At 39.5% G+C, this 24,181-nt stretch overlaps 1 protein-coding gene across 1 annotated transcript in view; it reads left to right on the top strand.

The window, feature by feature from the left end:
• Positions 1-10,478, top strand: part of cntn3b (contactin 3b) — a 77,646-nt gene extending 67,168 nt beyond the window's left edge. Inside the window, exons 17-23 of the mRNA XM_041783201.1 lie at positions 1,143-1,213; positions 1,597-1,831; positions 2,238-2,347; positions 4,844-5,030; positions 8,232-8,344; positions 8,437-8,602; positions 10,380-10,478. Of these exons, the coding sequence (XP_041639135.1) occupies positions 1,143-1,213; positions 1,597-1,831; positions 2,238-2,347; positions 4,844-5,030; positions 8,232-8,344; positions 8,437-8,602; positions 10,380-10,471 (974 nt within the window). The 3' untranslated portion in view covers positions 10,472-10,478. The remainder of the gene's footprint in view (positions 1-1,142; positions 1,214-1,596; positions 1,832-2,237; positions 2,348-4,843; positions 5,031-8,231; positions 8,345-8,436; positions 8,603-10,379) is intronic.
• Positions 10,479-24,181: the final 13,703 nt, after the last annotated feature.

The raw sequence follows: 24,181 nt of genomic DNA, 5'->3' as shown, positions 1-24,181 counted from the left end.
CAGTGTCAGAATACACTATCTGTCGCTGTTTGATCCAAAGTGGACTTAATGGAAGATGACAGAGGACTCCACTGTTGAAAGCAAATCATAAAAAAGTGAGACTGGAATTTGTCAAAAACACATATTGACAAGGCACATAGCTTCTGGGAGAATATCCTTTGGACAGAAGAGACAAAACTGGAGCTTTTTGTCAAGTCACATCAGCTCTATGTTCACAAAAATGAAGCATACAACGAAAGAAGACTGTAGCTACTGTGGGACATGGAGGAGGCTCGGGTATGTTCTGGGGCTGCTTTGCTGCATCTGGCACAGGGTGTCTCTCCCCCAACAGGATAATGAGCCAAAACACAGAGCTAAAAACAGCCAAGACTGGTGAAGAACAAAACATCAGACTATTCTGAAGCAGCTCTCTATGAGTCCTGATCTAAATCCTGTTGAATATCTGTGAAAGGAGCTGAAACATGCAGTCTGGAGTAGGCACCCTTCAAACCTGAGACAGCTGGAGCAGTTTCCTCAGGAGGAGTGGGCCAAAATACCCGTGGACAGGTGCAGAAGTCTCATTTAGGGTTACAGAAATTGATTTTTCTATCATTACTTTAATCAGTTTCAAGTTATTTCAGCAACCATTGTGGGTTTTACTTTCTTTAACAGAAGGGTACGAACATTAAAAATCCAGGCTCCCACAGTTTCCCCCAGAATTTAGTGTAATCTCCCTTACCAACATTAACCTCCATAACAAGAAACCATGGGCATCAAATGTAAATGCTGCAATGACCACTTGCTGATATATCATATTAAATATGATTATCCTCTTACTAAAGAATACTATATGGGTCTGCATGAGTACTTCTCCACCTACACCATCATTTGAAGTGCACAAGCTGCAGAGCTGGAATAGGAATGGAGTGGGTTGAGTCAAATGTCATTTGCAAAATTCTACAAATCTTTGCTTGGTGTTCATGCAAGAACACATTTGGCCAATAACACTTTCACTGCTGACATATTAGCGTTTGGTAAGAGTGAAGGAGTCATGGGGTTGTGAAATACAAGATTTTATATTTAGCCTACAAGTATTATTTAGACATATGGTTGAGCCTAGTAAACTGCACTCTAATTGTTCCCCTCTGGGCTCTATCCCTCAGTTCCTGATACAGCTCCCACTGATGTCGGGGGTGGAGGTGGCACAAAGTCTGAATTAGTGATCACATGGGAGGTAAGTCATCTGTCACATTTTACTGTTCTCTCCATGGCCTGGTAATGGTTTTGCTTAATTGTGTAGAATTGAAAGGAGCAATTTTATGACCCTCATTAAAGTGAGACACCTCTCCTCTGGCTCAGGCTCCAAGTGCTTTTCTATCCCTCTAGAGGAAGAACCAGAGAGCACTTCCTCTCGAGAGTTTTGCACTTTAGTCACAATTACATTGGCATGCCAGAAGGAAACATTGGCTTAAAGGTGACAGCTAAGTGTTCTATCTTGAAAGAAAGAAGATGTGGTGGATCACAGCAGCCCTTGTCACCACAGCGGAGAGACAGACCTGTCTGTTTTGTTGTCTGTATGCCTTTTAATATCACTATAGTTTTGTGTTTTGCTCCCAGCCCGTTCCTGAGGAAGTCCAGAATGGAGAGGGCTTTGGCTACATCATCGCCTTCAGACCTTTGGGAACAGTCATGTGGACACGAGCAGTTATCTCCATTCCTGGCGTGGCACGTTACACCTTCCGCAATGACACAATCCCTCCCTTCTCACCTTTTGATGTCAAAGTCGGGGCATACAACAACCGGGGGGAGGGGCCCTTCAGCTCTATTGCTACAGTTTATTCAGCAGAGGAAGGTATGGTAAAGACACCATAACTCTACAGCTGAGAGATGTTTTAATAAGCTCTAATCTCTCTTCTCACAACTACGACCTTGAACAGTAATGATGATTTTTTTCCGCCAGTGCCATTATTCCTCTTCATTTTCATGCTAGGAATGTCAACGTGATATTAGTTATCCTCCTGGTAGATTACAGGAAATCCTCGCAGCCACTTACTACGCAGGAAGGTATTCTGTTAATTGAATTTGTAGGGCAGATAGTTTTTCCTTATGTTATTCATTGATCCCATTAAAAGAGAGAAAGGGAAATGGCACTTCAATAAAACTAAAGGTCTCTTCTCTGCCTGTCCTCTTCCCTTGCTAGTATTTGTGTGTGACTGTGCTGGATGAGATCCTAAGTTTCTGGGGTTCTTTTTCTGCAGTTCCCAGTTTGGCTCCTAAGGGGGTTAGGACCAAAAGTGTGTCTGCAGCACATGTTGAAGTGATCTGGGAAGCTGTCCCTGCCATCCCTGAAAGAGTGCTCGGATATGAGGTATTTCGTGATTTTCTCATTTCCCTCTAAATGACATGATACTTTATCTTTATCCTTTGACTTTCGTATAGCTACAATCATATTTTTGCACAGATTTACATAAACTTTTGTTTTGAATACTATGATGTTATACCAACTGAAAACCTAAAAGAGGAAAATCCTCCTTCCTTTCAAGAATGCAAATAGGGTTGTGCTAGTTTTCTTCTGTCCTGGTGCTTTTTCAGTATCTGTCACCTCTGGCCCTCAGCAGTTTCCAAAGCAGTTGTCACAATGTCCTGAAGAACAGAGCTTTTTTCCTCAAAACTTTGCCCTGAACTGGATTTAAGAAACTGAGTCTCAACAGACAGCCAGTGGTATGGATCAAGGGCTACAGACTGCGCTTACGCTCACCAGCCAATTTATTAGGTACCCCTGCTAGTACTGGGTTGGACCATCTTTTGCCTTCCGAACTGCTTTTATTCTTTGTGGCGTAGCTTCAGCAAGGTGTTGGAAACATTCCTCAGAGATTTTGTTCCATATTGACATGATAGCATCACAAAGTTGCTGCAGATTTGTCGGCTGCACATCCATGATGCTAATCTCCCATTCCACCACATCGCAAAGGTGCTCTACTGAATTGAGATCGGAAGAATGTGGAGACCACTGGAGTAAAGTGATCTCATTGGCATGTTCAAGACACCAATTTGAGATGACTTGAGCTTTGGGACATGGTGTATTTTCCTGCTAGAAGTAGCCATCAGTAGATGGGTACACTGTGGTCATAAAGGGATGGACATGGTCAGCAACAATACTCAGATAGGCTGTGGCAATGCTCAACTGGTACTAAGGGGCCCAAAATGTGCCAAGAAAATATCCTCCACACATTACACCACCAGCAGCCTGAATTGTTAATACAAGGCAGGACGGATCCATGCTTTCATGTTGTTTATGCTAAATTCTGACCCTACCATCTGAATATTAAAGCTGAAATTGAGACTCATCAGACAAGGCAACGCTTTTCCAATCTTCTGTTGTTCAATTTTGGTGAGCCTGTGTGAATTGTAGCCTCAGTTTTCTGTTTTTAGCTGACACCAGGTGTGGTCACCTGCTGCTGTAGCCCATCTGCTGCATCGTCAGATCCTCTGACCTCTGACAGCAACAAGGCATTTTCATCCACACAACTGCTGCTCACTGGATATTTTCCATTTTATTGTAAAAAGAAAGATTTTGCTTGCAATACATAACTTTAATTGGCAGCAAATTGAAAATATAATAACTTATGAGCAATGGAGTAGCAGTATTACTCTGGAGGGCAAACTTCACACTCAGTTATTTATTCACTTGACTGTTATTATCACCTAATACCAGACTCATGAATATTAAAGATATCCCAAAACAGTTGTTGATATAGTCTATGTGGTAAAATAAATACACAATACATTTATCTGGGCTGTAATCTGAATGCTTACAAGCTGATGGAAAGAAAACTTTTGGTATTAACAGTGTTGATATAGTTTTTGACATCTTTTTTTTTTATCAACTTTATTTAGAGAACAAACACACGACACAAAAAGAAAAACTCAGAGACAAGAACAGTCATCATGGGGGGTTATACTTTTAAGCACAGTCTTGGTGTACTCTACTTTTATTTATTTATTTTTTTTATTCTTTTTATTTTTTTTTTATAGTCGCTTAGTCTATTTGAAATGATGCTCTCTCACTGAAAATAGTTTTTCAAAAAAGAGTGACTGTCAAACGTTCTTTTCCCTTGAACTCCAACCTAAATCTCTTATTTAATAAAATTACTGTATTAACATGCTAACATTTGAAATTTCTGGCATCTAACTTAAGTGTACTTTAATCATTGCTTCTTCAATTTTCATATTCAATTTTCTTTTATGCAAAAGTGCTATGGTTGTTTTTGTAACCAAATGAGGCAAAAATATACACGTTTTTATTCCTCGGTTTGTTTTTATGACCCCACTTCTGCCCCATTTCAGTGGCATTTGTGCTTTAGAAGACATGCATCAGTAATTTAGACCCCACTGATAAGAAAATTATTATTCATCATAGCTTACTACTCCTGGTTCACTTACCGGTCAGGGCCTTTCAGTGCTGAGTCTGCATGTTCTCCCCTTGCATGTATCTGCTCTCTCTGGGTACTCCAGCTTCCTCCCACCACCAAAGACATGCTTGTTAGGTTAATTGATGACTCTAAATTGGATGTACGTGTGAGTTTGGGGGTGCCTGGTTATCTGTCTCTGTATGTAAGCCCTGTGATTGACTTAAGACCTGTCCAGAGTGTACCCTGCCTTGCCCAATGACAGCTGGGATAGACTCCAGCCCCCTGCGACTCTGAAAAGGAGAGGCAGTGTAGAAATGGATGGATAGCTTACTACCTTTTTTACTGTTATAGAGCAGCACCTCAGATTCCATGTTTGAATTTAAATAAATTAGTTGAATGCATTACAAGACTTTTATGGTTTGTGCCTTTGGTTGTGACTGTTTTGCCAACAGGTCGTTTACTGGGAGGATGACACAAAGCCTGACACTGTGGGAAAAGTGCGGATTTCTGGAAACTACACGATGGTTAACATCACTGGCCTGAAAGCAAACACAGTATACTACATCTCAGTGGCTGCTTTCAACACAGCTGGCCCTGGGCCACAGTTGGCGCCCATCAACACCACCACAAAGAAACCACGTGAGTCCATCCCACCCAGGAAATTTATTTTAAAATAGTTGTGCTGCATAAATGAAGACATCTCTGAAATGTTTTTTTTTTTACAGTCAGCATGCATAGATGAACATGGCATTTCTCATGAGTGCAGCTCTGAGATATTTCCTTTCCTTCAGCATTCTCTGTACGGTTAGGCCACACTTCCTCAGATGTGGCCCCGCTGACCTGTGGAGTCCCTCAAGGCTCCATCTTGGGTCTTATTCTTTTTCTCCTGTACATGTTGCCACTTGGGGATGTCTTTCAGAAACATAAAATTTCTTTTCATTGTTTTGCGGACGATGTCCAAATATACATGCCGCTAAGGTCGCTAGGCAAGGACACTGTGCAGACATTTCTTGATTGCCTCAGTGATGTTAAATCATGGATGAGTGCAAATTTTCTCAAACTTAATGAATCTAAGACGGAAATTATCCTGTTTGGAGGGCACACCTCCACAACGGCCTGCTCTGCTGATATCCTGGGCCCTTTGAGTTCAAATGTTCAGTCCATTGTTAGGAACCTTGGTGTTATCTTTGACAACCAGTTTAACTTTGATAAGCAGATCAGTGCCGTTGTGAAAACAAGCTTTTTCCAACTCCATCTCTTAGCAAAGACCAAGTGCTATTTCTCACAGGTTGATCTTGAAAAGACTATCCATGCCTTTATCACATCCAGATTAGACTACTGTAACTCCTTATACATTGGCATGGACAAGTCATCTATTAACCACCTTCAGCTTATCCAGAATGCTGCTGCTCGACTCCTCTCTGGCAAGAAAAAGCGCGACCACATCACACCAGTTTTAGCGTCCCTCCACTGGCTCCCAGTCCGCTTTCGCATTGATTTTAAACTTCTTTTAATCACTTTTAAAGCCCTCAATGGTCTTGCCCCTCTTTACTTGTCTGAACTCTTGCATCGCCACTCCCCAACCAGAGCCCTAAGGTCCTCTGACCAGATGCTGCTGGAAGTCCCCAAAACCAGACTAAAGTCTAGAGGTGACAGGGCCTTTGCAGCGGTTGCCCCCAGACTCTGGAATAGTCCCCCCATCCTTATTAGAACCTCCCCGACCCTAGAGATTTTTAAATCTTCCCTAAAGACTCACTTCTTCTCCCTGGCGTTTCATAAATGAGCTCATGCAAATCACAGGCACTGTAGTCTTTTTTTGTACTTTTACTGTTTCATTGTACTGTTTTTTTCTTTAATTCTTATTGTTTTTATTGTTATCTATCTATTTATCTACTTCTTTTTATGTATTTTATGTAGAGCACTTTGATGGACTGCTGTCTTCTTGAAGGTGCTTTATAAATAAATTTGACTTGACTTGACTTGACTTCAGCCAGACATATGGTACCAGTGGTCATGCAGTACTTAATGCTCAATTAATTCAAGGTCGTAGTAATGATTTTAATGGTTGCGTGTGTTATATTCACTTAACCTTGCAAAGTGATTGATAGGCCGGATTCGATCAGGCTGATCCATTTTGCAAAGCTCCAATCTGAAACAAATGTGCCTGGTCTGAGAATGGACAGGACCAATCAGTGCCATTTGAGGAGAACAAGGCGGTCACAACAGGCAGGGTTGAGCTGTAGTGGAAGCAGGTAGTAATGGCTACAGTGTAGGGATTCGCTCAGATGTAACAATAGTATTGCTTTTCTTATTGAAAAAATGTCTTCACTCTTCTGCTTCAGCATGAGTTTGCAATAGTTATGGGCTGGGGTTTAGTTATACTGTAAGCCACTGTATACAATCTATAGAGGCAGTTTTTTCCAGATTGAGTCTCATTTATTAAAAGAACAGCAAGGAACCACACTAAAAATCTTTTTTTTTTTTTTTTTTTTTTTCAGAAAGATGTTTTTGCTCTTCTACTGATCTGTTTTCGGCATGAGTTTGCTGTAGTTGTGGACTGGATTTAGTTATATTGCAGCGCTAGCAATGTCTTCCACCAGTGAAGTTATAGCTCAGATGTAGCTTTAATGGCAGTTTTTTTTTTAATCAGATCTGGGTAGTATTTCTTAAATGACAGAGGAAGAACCACACTTGGCTTTCAAAAAATGTTTTTGCACTTTTCATGACTGGCCTCGGCATGAGTTTTATCCACCAGCTACCTCTACCATTCATAAACTGTGGCAGCGCTTGCTTGCCGAGCTCATGTTACTTAGCAGAGCTGCAAAAGTCCAAATTATTGCACCAATACTTTGTCGGAGCGTAACAGAGAGAAAGACAGCGAATTGTAGCGAGAATACTCACAATGCTGGGAGGAATAGAGGATTATTCACCCTCTGCCATGACTTCCAGTCGTCTGCTGAGACCATGGGTGCATCTGTTGGCACCCGTAGCGAAGCCAATGCTTTGCCTCACCATGTTTCCACCCCACTGGGGAGGGAGTAATCGGTGAATGCCATGGTGGGGGGCAAATAGGGACGGATCCAGGAATTTCTTAAAGGATTCTTCACTATTGAGAGATAGGGCTAATGGCGGAGGTCTGCGTTCTCCGAGTGCTTTTCTAGTTTTGTCTTGTGGATCTGGTTGGCTTGTAATGAATGTGAGAGAACATTCATCCAATCACCCCTTAGAGAATTTATTGAAAAGTCCTGCCCTTCCCAAACACTTTCTGTGAGATTTTCCGGATGGATGGCAGTGGATATTTGAAACAGTCAACCTGAAGTGTCAGGTTAGTATTTGCTGCCACTAAAAAACAAAAAAATAATGCAGGATTCTCAAAACAAGCAAAAGTATGGCTTGCATTAATTTGTAAATGTGTGAAAAGAAAGAAAGTAGTAGAAGTAACAACATTGCTAATACTGGAAATACAACTGGAAACAGAAATATTGTTTAGTACAAAAAATTAAAATAGGATTTTCTATATTTTTATTTGTGATTTTGCTGCACAACTTTCTTTTTTTCTCCAAATTCTGCAAATGGCATTTTTTATTGTATACACTTGATTTTGCAATTATTTGGTTTTGCCATATGAAAGTCAAAATTTGATGTTTTTAGTTTTGTTTTGCTTTGTTTCTGTTTGTTTATAATCTGATGGGGCTAATTCCAAATATGGCAATTCTATGAAAAAATGTATATTGATTGTTACAAATACTATAAAGGCTTTACTAGAACAACCAGGGGGGAATAGTTTTAGAGCTTGAAGTAAATCCTGTAGTATATCTTTAACTCTGAGTTATTTTCTAGCTCCAGATCAGGCCCCTCTCAACATACAATGGACCATGGCTGGCTCTACACTCAAGCTGCACTGGGACCCTGTAGTGGCTTTGGAGACAGAGTCAAAGGTCACTGGATATTTGGTAGGTCTTATTTTACTGCTCAGCCCTTTTAAATCTTCAGAAACAAGGATGATGGTTCTTTGATTTGTAATCTTTCTGCATCATGACTTCAGGTGCTGCTAAAGAGACATCGCTACAATGACATCAGCACCATCTTTACCAGTAAAACAACTGTGGAGCTAAACCTCTCTACCAGTGACAACTATCTCATTCAGATCAAGGTCATGAGTGAGGGTGGTGAAGGTGTGGCCAGTGAACCCATCCACATCCATAAATTAAGTGAGTTCACATTGTTTATTTTTTTCCTCTTTTGTTGATTTGAACATGAATTTATTGCTAAATGCATGTACAGTTTAGCTAGGCATTGAAGGCTCTGCAAAAATACGCTCTCTGACTTAGCCAAGCAGAATGCTCTGACTTTCAAAGGAGTACAGTGTAGTGCTAAAACAGCCTACAGATAAATACATAGACACTTCAAAGTCATTGCATGTCAAATACAATTAAATTTAGTCTGGCAGAAATGCACTTCTTAACAGCATAAAAGTGAATGTGAGGGTGCAACAAAACTATAGGCTGGAAAGGAGGAGGTTGGGCCAGAGGAAGCAAAGCTTCTCCAGCAGAAGCATGGTGTATTCAGTGTCAATGTAGCAGGGATTGTTGAGAAAGAAGTCATTTTTAAATGGACTGTCTCCTTAAGAGGAATAGCTGTGATTAGTTGAAAATGCTGTAGTCATTAATTTGATAGGCTTAAAGTCAGCTGATTACAGCTGGGTTTTATGACTTCCTTGTCCTGCTTGAACTAACACTTAGCTTCATTTTGTGTATTATGAGTCAGCAGTTAATAATACTTAAATGTACCTCATTTGTAATATGAGTAACAGACATACTTTTAGCTGGGTTAAAGCATTTTTTCTAGAAATGTGACTTTGCCATCCATTGAGTTAGCACTGACCTACTGCACATGCTAAGCAGACATAAATTCTGAGGTAGCCACATCTTCCCCTAGCCTTCTTTGTTGTGATTTTATCCAGAGGTGTCTTTGACTAAGGATTTTCATAGTCAGATCTGATTCGTCAGGTTTTGCCTTTAGTCGACTAATAGTCGAACAGCGTTTCCGCTAGACTTTTTTGTCCCCAGTCAAAATGACCAGCAGTCCTCAAGAACTCCGGCCATTTAGAACAACTACCGGACATTTGCTTTAACATTATTTTGCTGCATTAACAGCAGCAAAATGCATAAATCTGATATTCTGTTTTATATCAATACATACAAGTCTGCACTAAACAGGACTGAGGACACATTTTTATTTCCAGACCTGACCCAAAACTGAGACAGTAGAAACCAAGCTGACAGTAAACCTGAGTAATTATTACCCTGGTATTACAGACTGGTAGACACACATTATTAGACCCCAGAAATGACTGCACAAAGACTTGCAGAGAAAGAAAGAGATAGATTTGCTTTAAGGTCATCATGCATACATAATTAGCCATGTGCTTGCTGTCTGAGGAGATAAACAACCCCAGCACCACAGGACAGTAGCTGTAGTAAGATTAGGCAACTTTTAGTTTATAGTAATGCATTCTGGCAACATATCTTCTAGGTTACACAAATAATAATATGCAAGTATTCAGTATTTACTTATCTGGTCATTTGCATGTTTTCTGCCAGACATTTTGACCGGTTATATTTTTATCTGCCAGACTTCCGCCCTTTTTACCGGCCAATGACCAGCAAATGCCAGCTAACAGAAACTCAGGTTTAGCAGCCGTGGGCACCCCAAGTAGTCAGAATTGTACGATCTTGGTTACATAACATTTGACTATGAGGTTCATAGTCGAATCAGACTCCTCCAAATCAAATCGTTGAATCACAGACTATTCCGGGTCACCCCTAATTTTATCTTCTTGTAAATTAATTGCAGCTTTTCAAGGCACTCTAAGGAATGTTATTAATGTAAATGTAAAAACAGTGTTAGTTGACTGTGATTAAGAATGCAGGTTTTCTTATCTTGATTCTATACTGAATTGCTCATAAGTTGTTTTTTTTGTTGCAGGCATGGGAGCACGGGGCTCTGGAGCAATCCACCTCAGCGCATTGTGCCTCTCCTCAGTCCTCATCAGTGCACTGCACTTCTCCGTCTGGTGATGTCTAATCAGATCCCACAGAGAGTCCTCCCTCCTCACTATCCTCTTAGTCAGCCTCTTCTTTGTTAACCATCAGCTGAACTGGCACAAGGCCCGAACTTCAGATTCAGGGCTGGGAAAGACTGAAAAGGACTGAACTCTGCAGAGCTCTTAAAGGGACCATGTGATTTTCTTTAAAACCATCAAGTAGGGATGAGCTGATTTACATGCATGATATTTATCGTTTTTTTACCATTCTTAAGTGCTGTTGGCTCTAGGTATTCCTTAGCAGTTATGATCTTTACATGACTTATATTTTTGGTATCTAATGAGATACTACTGCCTTAAAACCCATCTTAAACATAACATCCATACCAAAGTAAGTGACAGAGCCTGCTTTTGTTATGGTTTCTTTAAACTATTTTTTAAGAAAGGGAACTCAGAGGAATTTGTCTTCTTGGGTCAATTTCTCAGCTGATGACATGCCTATAGTCACTAATTGCATCATTTTATTGTCTAAAAGATAATTTTAAACCGAGCCAGATTCATTGATATATGCTGTCTAGAAAAAGTACAGCTGGGTCTGTAGAGAAGCCACAGGCCCCTAAAGTTAAAGAGCAACTTGCAGGTTGGAGACCCCGTACAATTAACAATTCAAGGAAAATCACTTAAATGTACTTATGTGTTTGCTTTACCTCTACATTTAAAACATAATGTGGAATTCATGTAACTAAAGGGGAGCTGCTAATTTTGATTATCTTTAACTTTTATGAATATGATCTTACTGGCAGACTTGTCGGTGAGGATGAAGAAAATATCTATTTATTCGTGTATATGACGGTCCACAGGCTTTAAATTAGACCTTAAACCTACAAGAAGTGTTCTTCCAACTATGGACATGGTTGATTCCCATATGATTAAAAACACAGATGTCCTACACAATTATTACAAAGTACTGGAAGTCCCTAGGTAATACTAATCCCGTGCAAGTAAGGCATATGTAAGCAAAGTCATGTCAAAATGTTTGTTTACCAAATTGACAGCAGCACTGCCTCTTGTCAAAACTAAGCTTCATGTTCTAATGTGGGCCACATTTAATTTTATATTTTGAAATTGCTGCAGGCCAATTAAAAATGGGCCATGGACTGCATTTGGCCCGCTGGGTTAGTTTGGACACCCCTGGCCTAAATGATGCTTTCGCAATGCAGTTGAAGTTTCACACAGACAACCATAAAAGACAACAACTGACAGAAATTGAACTCTCTTAACAACTTAACTGGTTAATCTAAGTGTAAGGAACTTTAAACAATTTAAATATTTATTGCAATGTAATGCAATGAAAAAAATGAATTGTGACGGACTGTGACAACAAATGGCTGGCTGTCCCATTGTCATGTCATGCTTTGCCAAACAGCGCAAGTGCACATACTCAGAAACCAAAGTAGAGAGCCTGGGAGACTAATAATAGATGGTAATAAGACACAGAGAGGCTGTGATGGGTCCCTCAGAGTCACTGCAGACAGGAACTGCTTTAAATAATGACTCTAACTCCCTAAAATGCATGACTTTTTTTTGTTGTTGTTAAATTGTGCATATTTTTAAGACTCTCTGTCACAGAAGGATTTTTTTTTTTAACTTTTTGGTCCTAAAGAGATGGGAGAAAAAGTTTGTGGGAAAAAAAAACCTTAGTTTCTTTTGTCTTTATAGTCCCATAACTTTTTTGAAAATTCAAGTAACATTGCTGTGACACAACTATTCTTAAAGCAAAGGTTCTCCTGAAATTGAGAATGTTTAGAGATTGACTGTGCACCACAGGATTGATTTTTTATAAGCTTTTTAAACCAAGTCCAGGCGAGACACAATGGTGAAAAAATAGCATAAGGCTCAAAGGGTTAAATCAATAATAACAAACTGGACAGCCATTATAAAACAAGTTTTCGTATTTTCTTTGAAATAACCTGCAAGTTGCTCTTTAAGGCATTTATACAGTACTCTGACTGATCTTGGCATTTTGCTCTTTATCTTATGCTGCTAACTGTATGTAGATCACACACCACATTCTTGGTCTTGCTAAAAAGTAGGTATTGTAAGTGATTGAGACGTAAGTTAAACAGATCCCCTCTTTATTGTTTTCTTTTTATTTACTCAAGCTGTGCTCTAGCTACTCATCTCATGTTAGGGAACATGTCACATAGCCATCCCAAATGACAAGCGGGCCTAGAGTACAATCAGCTACAGGAAAACAGTGCCTTCACTGCAGATCACTCTGACCTTTTTCCCCTCTTTTTTTCCCTTTTCCTCATAGCTTGGAAGAAAAAAACCATGATGAAAATGTGTCTCTGTTACCTATTTGTTTTTCATAATAGTGCAGGAGGGAAAGGAAACTTCACATTAGACAGATAGGGTTAGAAGCTTTAGGAAATCTGTGATTACGGATATTAATGGAGAAAAGATTCAAAGTACCGTGTATTTTAAAATTTGTGATATTTTATTTTTGGGCAATGATTTAATTGATGCCGAAGCCATTGTGGGGGAACTGGAGATGAAATGGAGCAAAAGGCATGACAGCCACTTTACCCCCACTCCATCATCATCTACAGGAATGGACCAGAATGAACAGTTACTAAAAAACATTACTACTCTGCTGAGGATGCTAACGTTAAAGTCCCTGTAAAGTCTTTATTTTAAGCTCGTTGTGTGACATGCCACTGTGTTAAGAACCACCAGGCCAAATGTGAGGCATGAAAACATTTCTAAGATTATAAAATTAAACATCAAAATCAGGAAAATTTATCAGTAAATCTGCTCTGCACTGGCAAATAAAATTAGTTAAGCTTACTTTAAAAAAGTAGTTGAAACTCACCTCAAAAGTAAAAGTAAACTAAGCTTGACTTTTGTGAGTTGAGATTACTTGTTAATTTTAAGTGTGCAATACTACTTTTAAATTAATCAATTTAAGTTTTCACTACTGGTTTAAAATAAGTTGTTTTAAGTGTTCAAAACTGAGATTGAAATCTTAATTGAGTTTGAAGGACTTAATTTAAATCATCTATTTTATTTTTGCAACAATTTCAATTCAGTAATTTTTAGTGCACTGTAAACCCTGATAAGTTCATATAACTGAAATATTACCTTAGAAATTGTAAGTAGCACTCATAGAAAAAGTTTTTTTTATGACATTTTTAGTTACCATTCCACCTAAAGTAATTCAGCTTTAGTAACTACGTGCAACAATGGCTGTTGGTGACTCACTATGTTATTCAACATTCATTAATATTAATAGTGTTATTAACTTTGGCACTCATAGGGCTAATCTAGCTAAGAAAACAATTCCATTCATGTTGCAAAAGGGTTTCATGCCCAAAGGCATTCTGGGAAAACTAGGCAGATTTGTCAGATAATTTTAGTTGTAAAAAAATATTTAAATTGTTTGAGCACTGTTAATTTGAAACTAAAACTTAGTTTTATCAACTCAGGGAAATAGAGTTGAAATTGCTGTTTAGAATCTTAAAGTAAATGAAATTCAAATTTTTTAAACACCTTTTTCTAAATACTGAGTGAGTTCAACTCAGTGTTTCTCAGTCAAATTGATGTTAGTTTTTACAGTGTAGGATGGTGTGGACGTGTCTATTGAATGAGCTTTAGCCATATCCACTCATGAGAAATTCCATCCTCTCAAATAAAACAAGCTTGTGATCAGAGTGCAGCTGCCTGGCTCTGTGCCAGAGCAGAGACAGAAGTTCGGGATTCAATTACTGTTTTCTGGCACAAAGGTCCACCATGGCTGATAGATTTGGGAAATTTACCCCGCAATAAACCAAAATACAGCATGTTATTTGCTGTTACCTTTCAATGAAGGCAGTAACATCGGCTACCAGCAGACTATGCTGAGATGAGCTGCTCAGTAATTTAATATCATTTTAGCACTGGGGGCGGGGTAATTCCCCATCGAGACTGGTGATGTCATGGGTTCAGATTTTTGCCCGGCCCAAATTAAACCAAGCCAGAAAAGAGGTGAATAGCTTTCTCATAGTCTAAATAAAAATTCAGTCACATGTTGCTCTCAGTGTTTCCACTTGTTTACAGCAACTTGATTCCAACTTATCTAGTGTTTTAAGACACAAAGTTTGGATTTCGCTTCACAGGGACTTTAAGGTTGCCAAAGCCACCTGAAAAGGGCAGAGGTATGATAACTGAAGTCGACAGTGTTCATGTTGAAGAATAGAGTCAGCTGAACTGCTACACATTACTGTGCCTTTGACGAACATGGGGCTGGGTAGGTCATTAGCTCTGAGGCTGTCATCGTCTGTGTTTTGCACTCCCTTCTCCCTACCCTTGCTACCCCAAACTTGAATGAAAGCACAAAGACTTGATGCAAGGTGACTGTGTGTCCTCAGCCATCTGAACAGGTGTGCAGACCCTGGGGGCCTCATGAAAAAGTCAAACAGCCTATATAATAATATAGTAAGGTTGTCCTGTCTGCTCTTTCACTGGCTTCATAAAGCTCCATGCTTGTTGATTAGACTGCTGCAGAACAGTCAATGGGATATTGATTTTCCTGCCCCATTTCTACAGCTGTCACAATTCAACTGCTTGACTGACTAATGGCTGTTCTTATAGGGCTTGTTTCTTTAGATTAAAGTCAGTGATGTTTTAGATGTCCTCCACTGATATGACCTTCAAAGGCCATCTTTTTCTGATGCTTGCCTAGAGAAGAAAGTCCACTTCACTTGTTCTTTTTTCCACACATTTTCTCCAAGTAACTTAAAGTGTAATAGTGACTTGAATTACAGCTGCTTGGATTCTTTGAGTTCAAACAGTCCAACAGCATTAAAGCTCAGTCACATGCGAATTCAAAATGGAAAAATACATCATGGTAAAAATCAGTTCATTCTTTAGAACTGCTGTAGTCAGAGGATTTACTATGTGGAGAAGTAAATCCATAGAAACTTTTGCATGGAGAACAGCTTCTGGGCTTTTTATTACTGTTGACAATAAGCTAACTATATTGCTATGATTTACTAACAGGTGATAACTGAGAAAGCTGATGTAGCTTATTTGCTTTGTTGATCTATTTTAATTTCTGAAGGACTACGGCCTACATGAGAGGAAAGGAGACAGACAGATAGTGTCATCTGCTCTGACTGACTCTTAATGTGAGCAGAATGATCCTATTAGACTGTGATAACTGACAGTAAGAAGGCTAACAGTGTCATACAATCATGAAAACAAAAAGGACTGTGTTTTACTTTGTTCCCACAAGAATCGCTTTGCCACTTCCTGCAGTGACCGAGCCTCAGAGCAATGTGTGCAAATACTTGAACTAAGTGATGTTAGTATATCTGTAAGTATCCAAATAAGATAACCTTCTAGCCAGATGTCAGATCCATAGGCTATTAAGTTAAAGTGCTTCAATGTGTGGTAGTTTCTCAGCTTTCATGTTACAGACATAATAGTTACATAGCTCAATATTTCTTACCTTTGATCTTGATTACATTAGGGGGAAAATATTGTTTCTGGCCTTGTGTTTAAATAAAAATTACACTCTGTGGAAACGATTGGAGCCACCAGCTAAAATGGTTTAGATATACTGACACCAGAACAAGAACATATCTATTTATCTCCACATGGTCAGTTTGTTTTACTTGTTTCTTCTGATCTGTTTATATTAGAAAAGAGTGTACCTGGTGCAGTGTAAATAGCTTGCATATATTTTTAAAAAATCATGGCCATCAAAGACAACCTTATTGCTCTTATATAGTGTGTTTCCCTATCTTAATACTGGTGTATTAATCATTGATCTCTGTGAGATACTGACATGTAGAATGGTATTTTCATATTGAAAAGTAACTGTTTGTGTTCTCTACTAATGTGCATGTTAATCATTGTTAATGAATTTGTGTTGGATTTTTCTAAGCTGTAATAAAATAAAATTGGCTATTCCAGTCAGGGTTGTTTGTCTGTTATTGCCAAGGTCGCACTAATGACCGTCATCCAAATCCAAAAGTGTTAGTTTCAAGTATGGCATGCACTGAATAGCAGGTCTTAACTCTTACCTTTACTAATCAGTTGAGCCTTTTGTCAAAATCCAAAGTTTTACCTGAAGCCTTGGGTCATCAGCTACAGTTGTAAAAGGGCCAGTTTTTACTTGGAAGACGCTGAAGTGGCCAGACTTCCCAAAAACTGAATTTAAAGAGGGGGTATTATACTTTTCTGATTTTTAAAACATAAATATAAAGTCACAATGTTGGGTGCCCATACTTCATGTATGCAAATTTTCAAACCGCAAGATGAACGTTTGTGTCAGTAATCTTGGAATTAAAGTGTAAACTGATGAAAACAGTTCGTTAGGAATCTCTCCGAGATCTTCCCGAGACGAGATTTCGATGGAGCGAAGTGATGAGGTCATCGCAATAGGATCTCCTGACTGGTTCGTCCGTGCTGCCGGCAAAGCAGAACAGACCGCCCCCACAAGATGAACAGAGATGAATAAATACACCTCTAAATGCGGCGAGGGATAAGTCCACCGTTATCAAAGCCATTTAGTAACACAGTAATTAAACAATTTCCAAACAGATACGTCCTGCTCTATCCTTCGCTGCTGCTGGTTTTCTTCCCCCTCTCTCTCCAAACTATCAGGGTCAGACTGCAGGTCTAACACGTACGAACGTATATCAAAATTTGCCATATTTTACTCAGTCGGACCGGTTCATTCAAAGTTTACAAGTACGTAAACATAGCCACATTGGGGGGGGGGTTAAAGAGACAGCAGCAAAAATGAAGCATTTCAGATGGAGGTTAAAATAAGGGTTTTTCAGAATGAAAAATGAGAAAAATTAGGAGATTTTTGAGCTGTAAAGCTACCACGTGGGTATCAAAGAGATGGTGTAAAGCCTTGAAAGAAAGGCATAATACCCCCACTTTAACTAAATATTTTTGGCCCGACATATAATTTAGTTTTTTATTTCCTTTAGAAATGTAAATTATTTTTTGCCTTCTGCAGTGATATCAGTGCCAATCCCATAAATTGCCACCAGGGGGCGATTGTGATATTTTGGCTGTATATTTCTGGGGCAGGGTTTGATGCTAAAACCCTGTGTTATGATTGGTGGAGAAACAGTCAGGAAACCAGTCTATTGTGGTGGTGCACTTGCAGGGAAAAAATTTAACTCTTGAAGTGCCTAAAGTGGAAAGTTGACAGGGAAAACAGCCACTTTAATCAAGAATGAATTCATGAGTGTGTCTTCATTATGCATCATATCCACTAATAATGATTGGCAGGTAGATTTCTGTAAAATGGATCAATCATTAAGCCAACATTTAAAGCCTACCGGGATTTCTTTTTTAAATAACATACCCTAAATACTACAACATATTGTTCCTCTGCACATGTTCTGATTTTAAAAATCCTCTGGGGCCGGACGGGAAGCTGTGGTGGGCCCAACGTGGTGTTTGTTGGATGGACTGCAGACTGATATATAACACATAATATAACACGTATTAAAGGTGCAAACAGTCTCTACAGGAATGTGGGCCATGCAATTGGTGGCACTCATGTGAGAGAAGATTTATTATAAATCCAACCATCTGTCTGCAAGCATCAGACAGAACATACACTGGAGTGAGCTCAAACAGAGGGCAGTTTGGAAACAAATAGAAAGAGAAGTTTCCTGTCTCTCAGGCCTATTAAACACTAAAAAACAAAAACACTCTGATATTAAACTGTGGGGAGGTACACAGTCTATGTGTGTGTAGTGAGCTTAGTCAGTGTGTACCCATCTGTATAACACATCCTCTAAATCTCAGGAACACACTGTCACAGACATTAAGACTTTAGTCTAGCTTTTAAATGGTCTAAGAGTGACCAGAGTCAGCAGACGCACTATCAAGGGTCTACAACAGGGGTGTCTAAACAATGGCCTGGGGGCCAAATGTGGCCTGTTTTTGCTCGGCTGCCAAAAAAATTCTTTAAATTACATTAAATATGGCCGCCAATAGAGCATGAAGCTTGGCTACAGGGTATTATTCTTCTCTGTTTGAAACAAGGCAGTGCTACCATGCTAATCCTGTAAACAAACATTTTGACAAGCTTATTTTTCAGGACTAAATTGAGACTACACGATAAATAGTAAATATATGGGCAACCAAAAAAATAAAGCTATCTTGATTTATAATGCCGTATGGATTACAGCAGCAAATAGCCAGTCATAGCTAGAGCTGACCAGCACCCCCTGAAATCTGATTGGCCATTTGCCTTGTCAGCCATCATCTAACCATTTATGCATACCCAGTCCCTGAGCATATCTTAACCAACATTAGATTGGTTTTACTAACTTTAATATCAAGGTGAGATCTATAAAAGTGGCCCCATCATCCTCATATATTTCTGTAGGTGGCCCCCAGTGGAAAAACTGTACAAAAACTTTTGAATCAGGTCTGATTAACGTCAGATTAACAAGCCTTTCTCCACAGCTTTTCCTTACCTGTACATACCAGGCAGTCCTACCGCACACCCACCAGGATTCAGACAGAGAGCATTATTGCCTGCAGATATCCTCATAAAGGCCAGAAACTCTACCTGACTTTACCTGTGGTATCGCCTAAGGCTTCAGCGCTCACATAAGTTACAATCATTTTGAACCTCCTCAAGATAGGACCACCTGACCTGCTCTCTTTTTCAGACAAACACACTGATGTGAGAAAACAGATGCAAAAGTTCATCTCATTGTATTCTATCAATGTAAGCACTAGGTGTAAACATGACAAATGTGTCATGTGTGAAATAGAAAAGACACCTGTGCTACACATGAAGATGCTGTGTGCCATGATGCATAAACCTAAAAATAAGCTTCTTCAGCTTTCTGCTGCGATCAGTGTTTAAGCTATTAAAGTATAGGGGGATCCATTTAAAGGACTCTGTTGATCCAAAACATCTCTCAATGAGAAGACTTGCTTATCATTTCTATATAACAAGCTCTGTAATTCTGATTAATGGCCATTTGTACAAATAAACTGTAATACACAGTCACTGTAATTCACTGTAATTGTAATCAAAAGTAAAGCAATTTTTTTTGCAATAAGTTCAAAATTTTATGCCCGTTCACTGCTTCTGGTCCTGCAGTATGCCATTTGCTTGCCTATGCATGCACTGCTATAATGTGTAGGCTTATGTTTAATGATGTGTGATAGGTTGGAGGAGGGAGCTGTCAAGTGTTTGCCTCTCAGCTTGGTGTCAACATAGATGCTGGTCATGATGACATTTGCATTGTTTCCCATTTTGACGTACATGAAGCCTGTATTTACAGCATCATAAAGCAGTGGTAATAGCCTCTCAGCTCATTTTGTGGGCCAACCTATTTGGAATTTGGCAAGGCCTTGACACATTTCAAAACTTAATTCTCTAACATTAAACCTTGATGCAGAAGTATAAATAAGACTTCAATGGAAACGCAACTTCCTCAAAACTATTCCTACAACACTGCATTATTGTGGATGATAGAAAAGAATAAAATGTAAATACGTCACATGTTTATACAACTATTTATGGCTTCAAGTGGTGAAGTATGTTGAAGTTAAAGGGCAGCTTAAAAAAAATCAGCTGAGAGCATGAGAGCTGGACAAAATTGTTAGTACTCTAAACTTCAGAATAGTCCAGTGTTTTGTTCTTAGTTATTCTTGGCTGTTTTTAGCTGTGTGTTTTGGCTCATTACCCTGTTGGCGGACCCATGACCTGTGACTGAGACCAAGCTTTTTGACACTGAGCAGCACATTTCACTCCAGAATGCTGTGATAGTCTTGAGATTTCATTGCACTCTGCACATTCTGTACTCTGCAGATTCAAGACACTCTGTGCCAGATGCAGCAAAGCAGCCCCAGAACATAACTGAGCCTTCTCCATGTTTCAGTGTTCTTTTCTTTTTATGCTTCATATTTACGTCTGTGAACATAGAGCTGATGTGTCTTCCCAAAAAGCTCCAGTTTTGTCTCATCTGTCCAAAGGATATTCTCCCAGAAGCTTTATGGCTTGTCAATATGCACTGTGGCAAATTCCAGTCTGGCTTTTTAATGATTTGCTTTGAACAGTGGAGTCTCCCTCATTTGTCTTCCATTAAGTCCACTTTGGATCAAATGGTGACTGATGGTGCGTTCTGACACCGATGTACCTTGAGCTTGGAGTTCACCTCTAATCTCCTTGGAAGTTGATCTGGGCTCTTTGGTTACCATTCGTATTATTCGTCTCTTCAATTTGTCATCAATTTTCCTCTTGCGGTCACATCCAGGGAGGTTGTCTACAGTTCCGTGGACCTTAAACTTCTGAATAAAATGTGCAGCTGTAGTTACAGGAACATCAAGCTGATTGGAGATTATAGCCTTTACCTCAAACATGCTTGTCTATCATTTTCTTTCTAATCTCCTGGGACAACTGTCTTCTTAGCTTTCTGTGGTCCATGTTCAGTGTGGTACACACCATGATACCAAGCAGGACAGTGACTACTTTACACTTTTTAAATAGACTAACTGATTACAAGTTTGAAGACACCTGTGATGCTGATTACAGGACGCACCTTAGTTTAACATGTCCTTGTGGTCACATTATATAACATCTTTTCCAGGGGTACCATCAGCTACTGTAGCTACTGTATTTCATCCAGTAATTTGCCAGTTTACTTAGTGCCTTTAGTTGTTTTTGCAGCATAGAGCAGGGTTTATTGTTGTTTATCTGTTTGTTTTCTTATTATTCTTCTTAATTTTTGTAATAAAGGTTTCAAAAATGTATACAAGTGACAAATATGAAGCCTGTACATTAATTTGTTTTCAGAGGTCGTTTCACTAGCTGTGATGAACTGAAGGCTGTCTAGGCTTTGGCAAAGATACAGCATGATGTGGTGTATAATTACATTTAGGATATTTAATCCTGAACAAGCCTTTGGAGTAAATTTTTCATATCAGAGGAAAAACCATTTGCATAAAAACATGAAGAAACTGCGAAAATTAAGACCCTTCACAAACTGAACTGCTGTGGAAGGCTACATGCCAACTATTAGTGCCAATTTTATATGATGGGGAGGCAGGGCAAGTGGATCATCACTAATCTAGTTCACGGCATTATGGCTCTCCTGAGAGCTTGACACAGGGCTTCGATGATCAGACGGCAGCATTTCAGGGCAGGACCTGGATTTAGTGAGGCCTGTCGGGGCAAGAGAATGTGAATTAATGTTCAATGTTCTTCGACAGTGCTGAGCCGGTGGCTTCATCTGTTCTGACAGGCTCTTGAGTGTGTGTGATGATGAGTGACAGCTCAGGGTTGGCACACAACACCAGCTCTTCAGCTGACAATGTGAATTATAGAAACCTGAAGGAGCAGGAGCATGCATCAGCAGACCCCCCATCCTTTTAATCCTTCAGCAGTAGTTTCACGGTACAGACCCAAGACTTACCTCTGCACACGACTCGCATGTACAACCTTTGACATGAGCATGGTAGAGGCAAATGACCCAGAAGCAGAATTAACCTCTGTGTCAGCAGCTTTGATTTGCTTCAATCTGACCTGAGAGTCCATTCAGTGTGAATTTTTCAAACATATTTTCTGATACTATGGCAGCTTTTTACATAGATGGAATGGATGTGTGCATAAGCACACAGGAGATTCAAGGATATAAATATTACTCTTTCCAAATGCACAAAAAAAGCAGATGTTAAATATGTTAAATGTCTTGAATGTGCTGTTGTAGTGAAGAGAGGGTTAAAAGTAACCTGACACACCAGATGGATGTGTTTCACACATCCATCTGTAAAACCTTGAATACTATTCATTTGGGATAAGGCAGAGGATTTGAAAAAGACTCGGAGGGTGATTGAATGAACGTTCTGTCTGTCACATCATTACAGGCCAATCAGAGCAACAAAACACGTGACGTAGCCGCGACCAAGGTGCGCGTGCGCAGCTACTGAAGAATAACGTGAACCATGGCGACTGTAGACATGTCAGTACATGACTTTTGTCATTTCGAAAAGAAAATAACTCACTTCTGTTCTTTGTTCTTCTGTAAAAGGAAGAAATGTTGTCAAGTTCTGATAAAACTCATCACCACTCATCGCTGATTGGTCCTGTCACTTTCTAACCGGGCCCAAACGTTTCAGACGGGAGCTTTGCAAGCAGGATTCGCCAGTGAGAAACGAGGAAACGGGTGTATCCATCTGCTTTGCAAGGTGAGGCTAAAAATCGGACTTGAAAAATCAAGCATGGAGACAAAACAGCAATACTAGCAGGGGGGCAGTAGCGGGGGGTTATAATTGGGCCATTTACTGCGATGCTAAGCCTGGCCTATGAGTTTGCAAAAAAACAGTAAATCTATAAGAATTCCACTCAAATTCAAAGTAATACAAGTTTACAACTTTAAACAGTCTGTTCTGAAGAGGAGCAACAAGCATGCATCAATACTTAATAAATACAGACCTGCCATTTTTAAGTAAATTTTAGAAAAGTGTGTTTTGAACCCGTTAATTGATTGAAATTTATCAAACTGGTTTTAGGAAAAAACATCCCAGTGCAAAGACTGCACTAGTTGGTAATGACCTCAGGTCCAACAAGGATAATTAATTACCATCTGTTATAGTTTTACAGAACCTGAGAGCAGCATTTGACACATTAGACCATATCCTTCTTTTAAATAGAATACGTCATTTTATTGGCATCTCTGGCACTGTCTTCAACTGGTTCAGATCTTATCTAACAGACAGAAAATGTTGTGTGAATCTTGGGGAACACTCATCTAAATGTTTCAAAATGAAATGTGGTGTTCCCCAAGGTTCAATTTTAGGCCCTATTCTTTTCAATCTTTACATACCTTTGGGAAAAGTTACAAGGAGGCACCACATAATTTTCACTGCTATGCTGATGACATTCAACTTTATATTGCAGTGTCTTCTGATGACGCAGGGCCCCTTGATGCCCTTTTTAACTGTATTTTAGATAGTTTAGTTTTAGTCATTGGTACAGGGACAGGAGAGAGAAACTGGGTCAGCAGGCTAAAAATGTAGGTGTTTTATTTGATTCAGAGCTGAGTCTTTGGGGGTAAGAACATCCATCCATCCTCTACAACGCTTATCCCATTTGGGGTCTGGAGCCTATCTGCCTTAGGCCTGTGGCACACTGATCTGAGATTATGAATTTGTAATTTTCTTGATTACTTAAAACTGGGTGTCAAAACAATCATAACAGCATGATAGTATGCCCCTGTAGTGGATTAAAGAAAAGCAGATCCAAATAAAACAGTTGGCTTTAATAAGAACAGCTGGCCAAAGCTGCCAAAGAGAAAACTGTTACAGTTAGTTTGAGTATGAATTATTCCAATTTTTTGGTTTAAATGTGTAAAAATAACTTTTGGCTTGTATCGGTTTTACAGAACTAAATTTGACTGAATGTGCACTTCACACCTATTAAATTGTCCCATTCAAAGCAGATTCTGTCCTCATCATTTCATCCCTCAGCTCGATGTGGACCTTGGCAAACTGGACCAGCTCAATGACTTTTCAACTGGCCAAGAGCAGCGTGTTTGTTCTGCCATTGCCCCCTGGCAAACATTGCTGCTGTCGCATAGAGCTCCTGAATCTAGCTGAGCTCTGGATTCAGACATGGTCTGTCTGTAAAAAAGGCCCAGTCAGCACATTGCACAGAAACCTCATCCCAAGGTACCAGCCCCCACCTTTCCTTACCCTAAGTATTCTCTAA

This window comes from Cheilinus undulatus, linkage group 3 (genome assembly GCF_018320785.1).
Source record: "Cheilinus undulatus linkage group 3, ASM1832078v1, whole genome shotgun sequence".
NCBI lineage: Eukaryota > Metazoa > Chordata > Actinopteri > Labriformes > Labridae > Cheilinus > Cheilinus undulatus.
The sequence above is the reverse complement of the archived record's forward strand: the minus strand, read 5'-3'. Positions and strand labels throughout refer to the sequence as shown.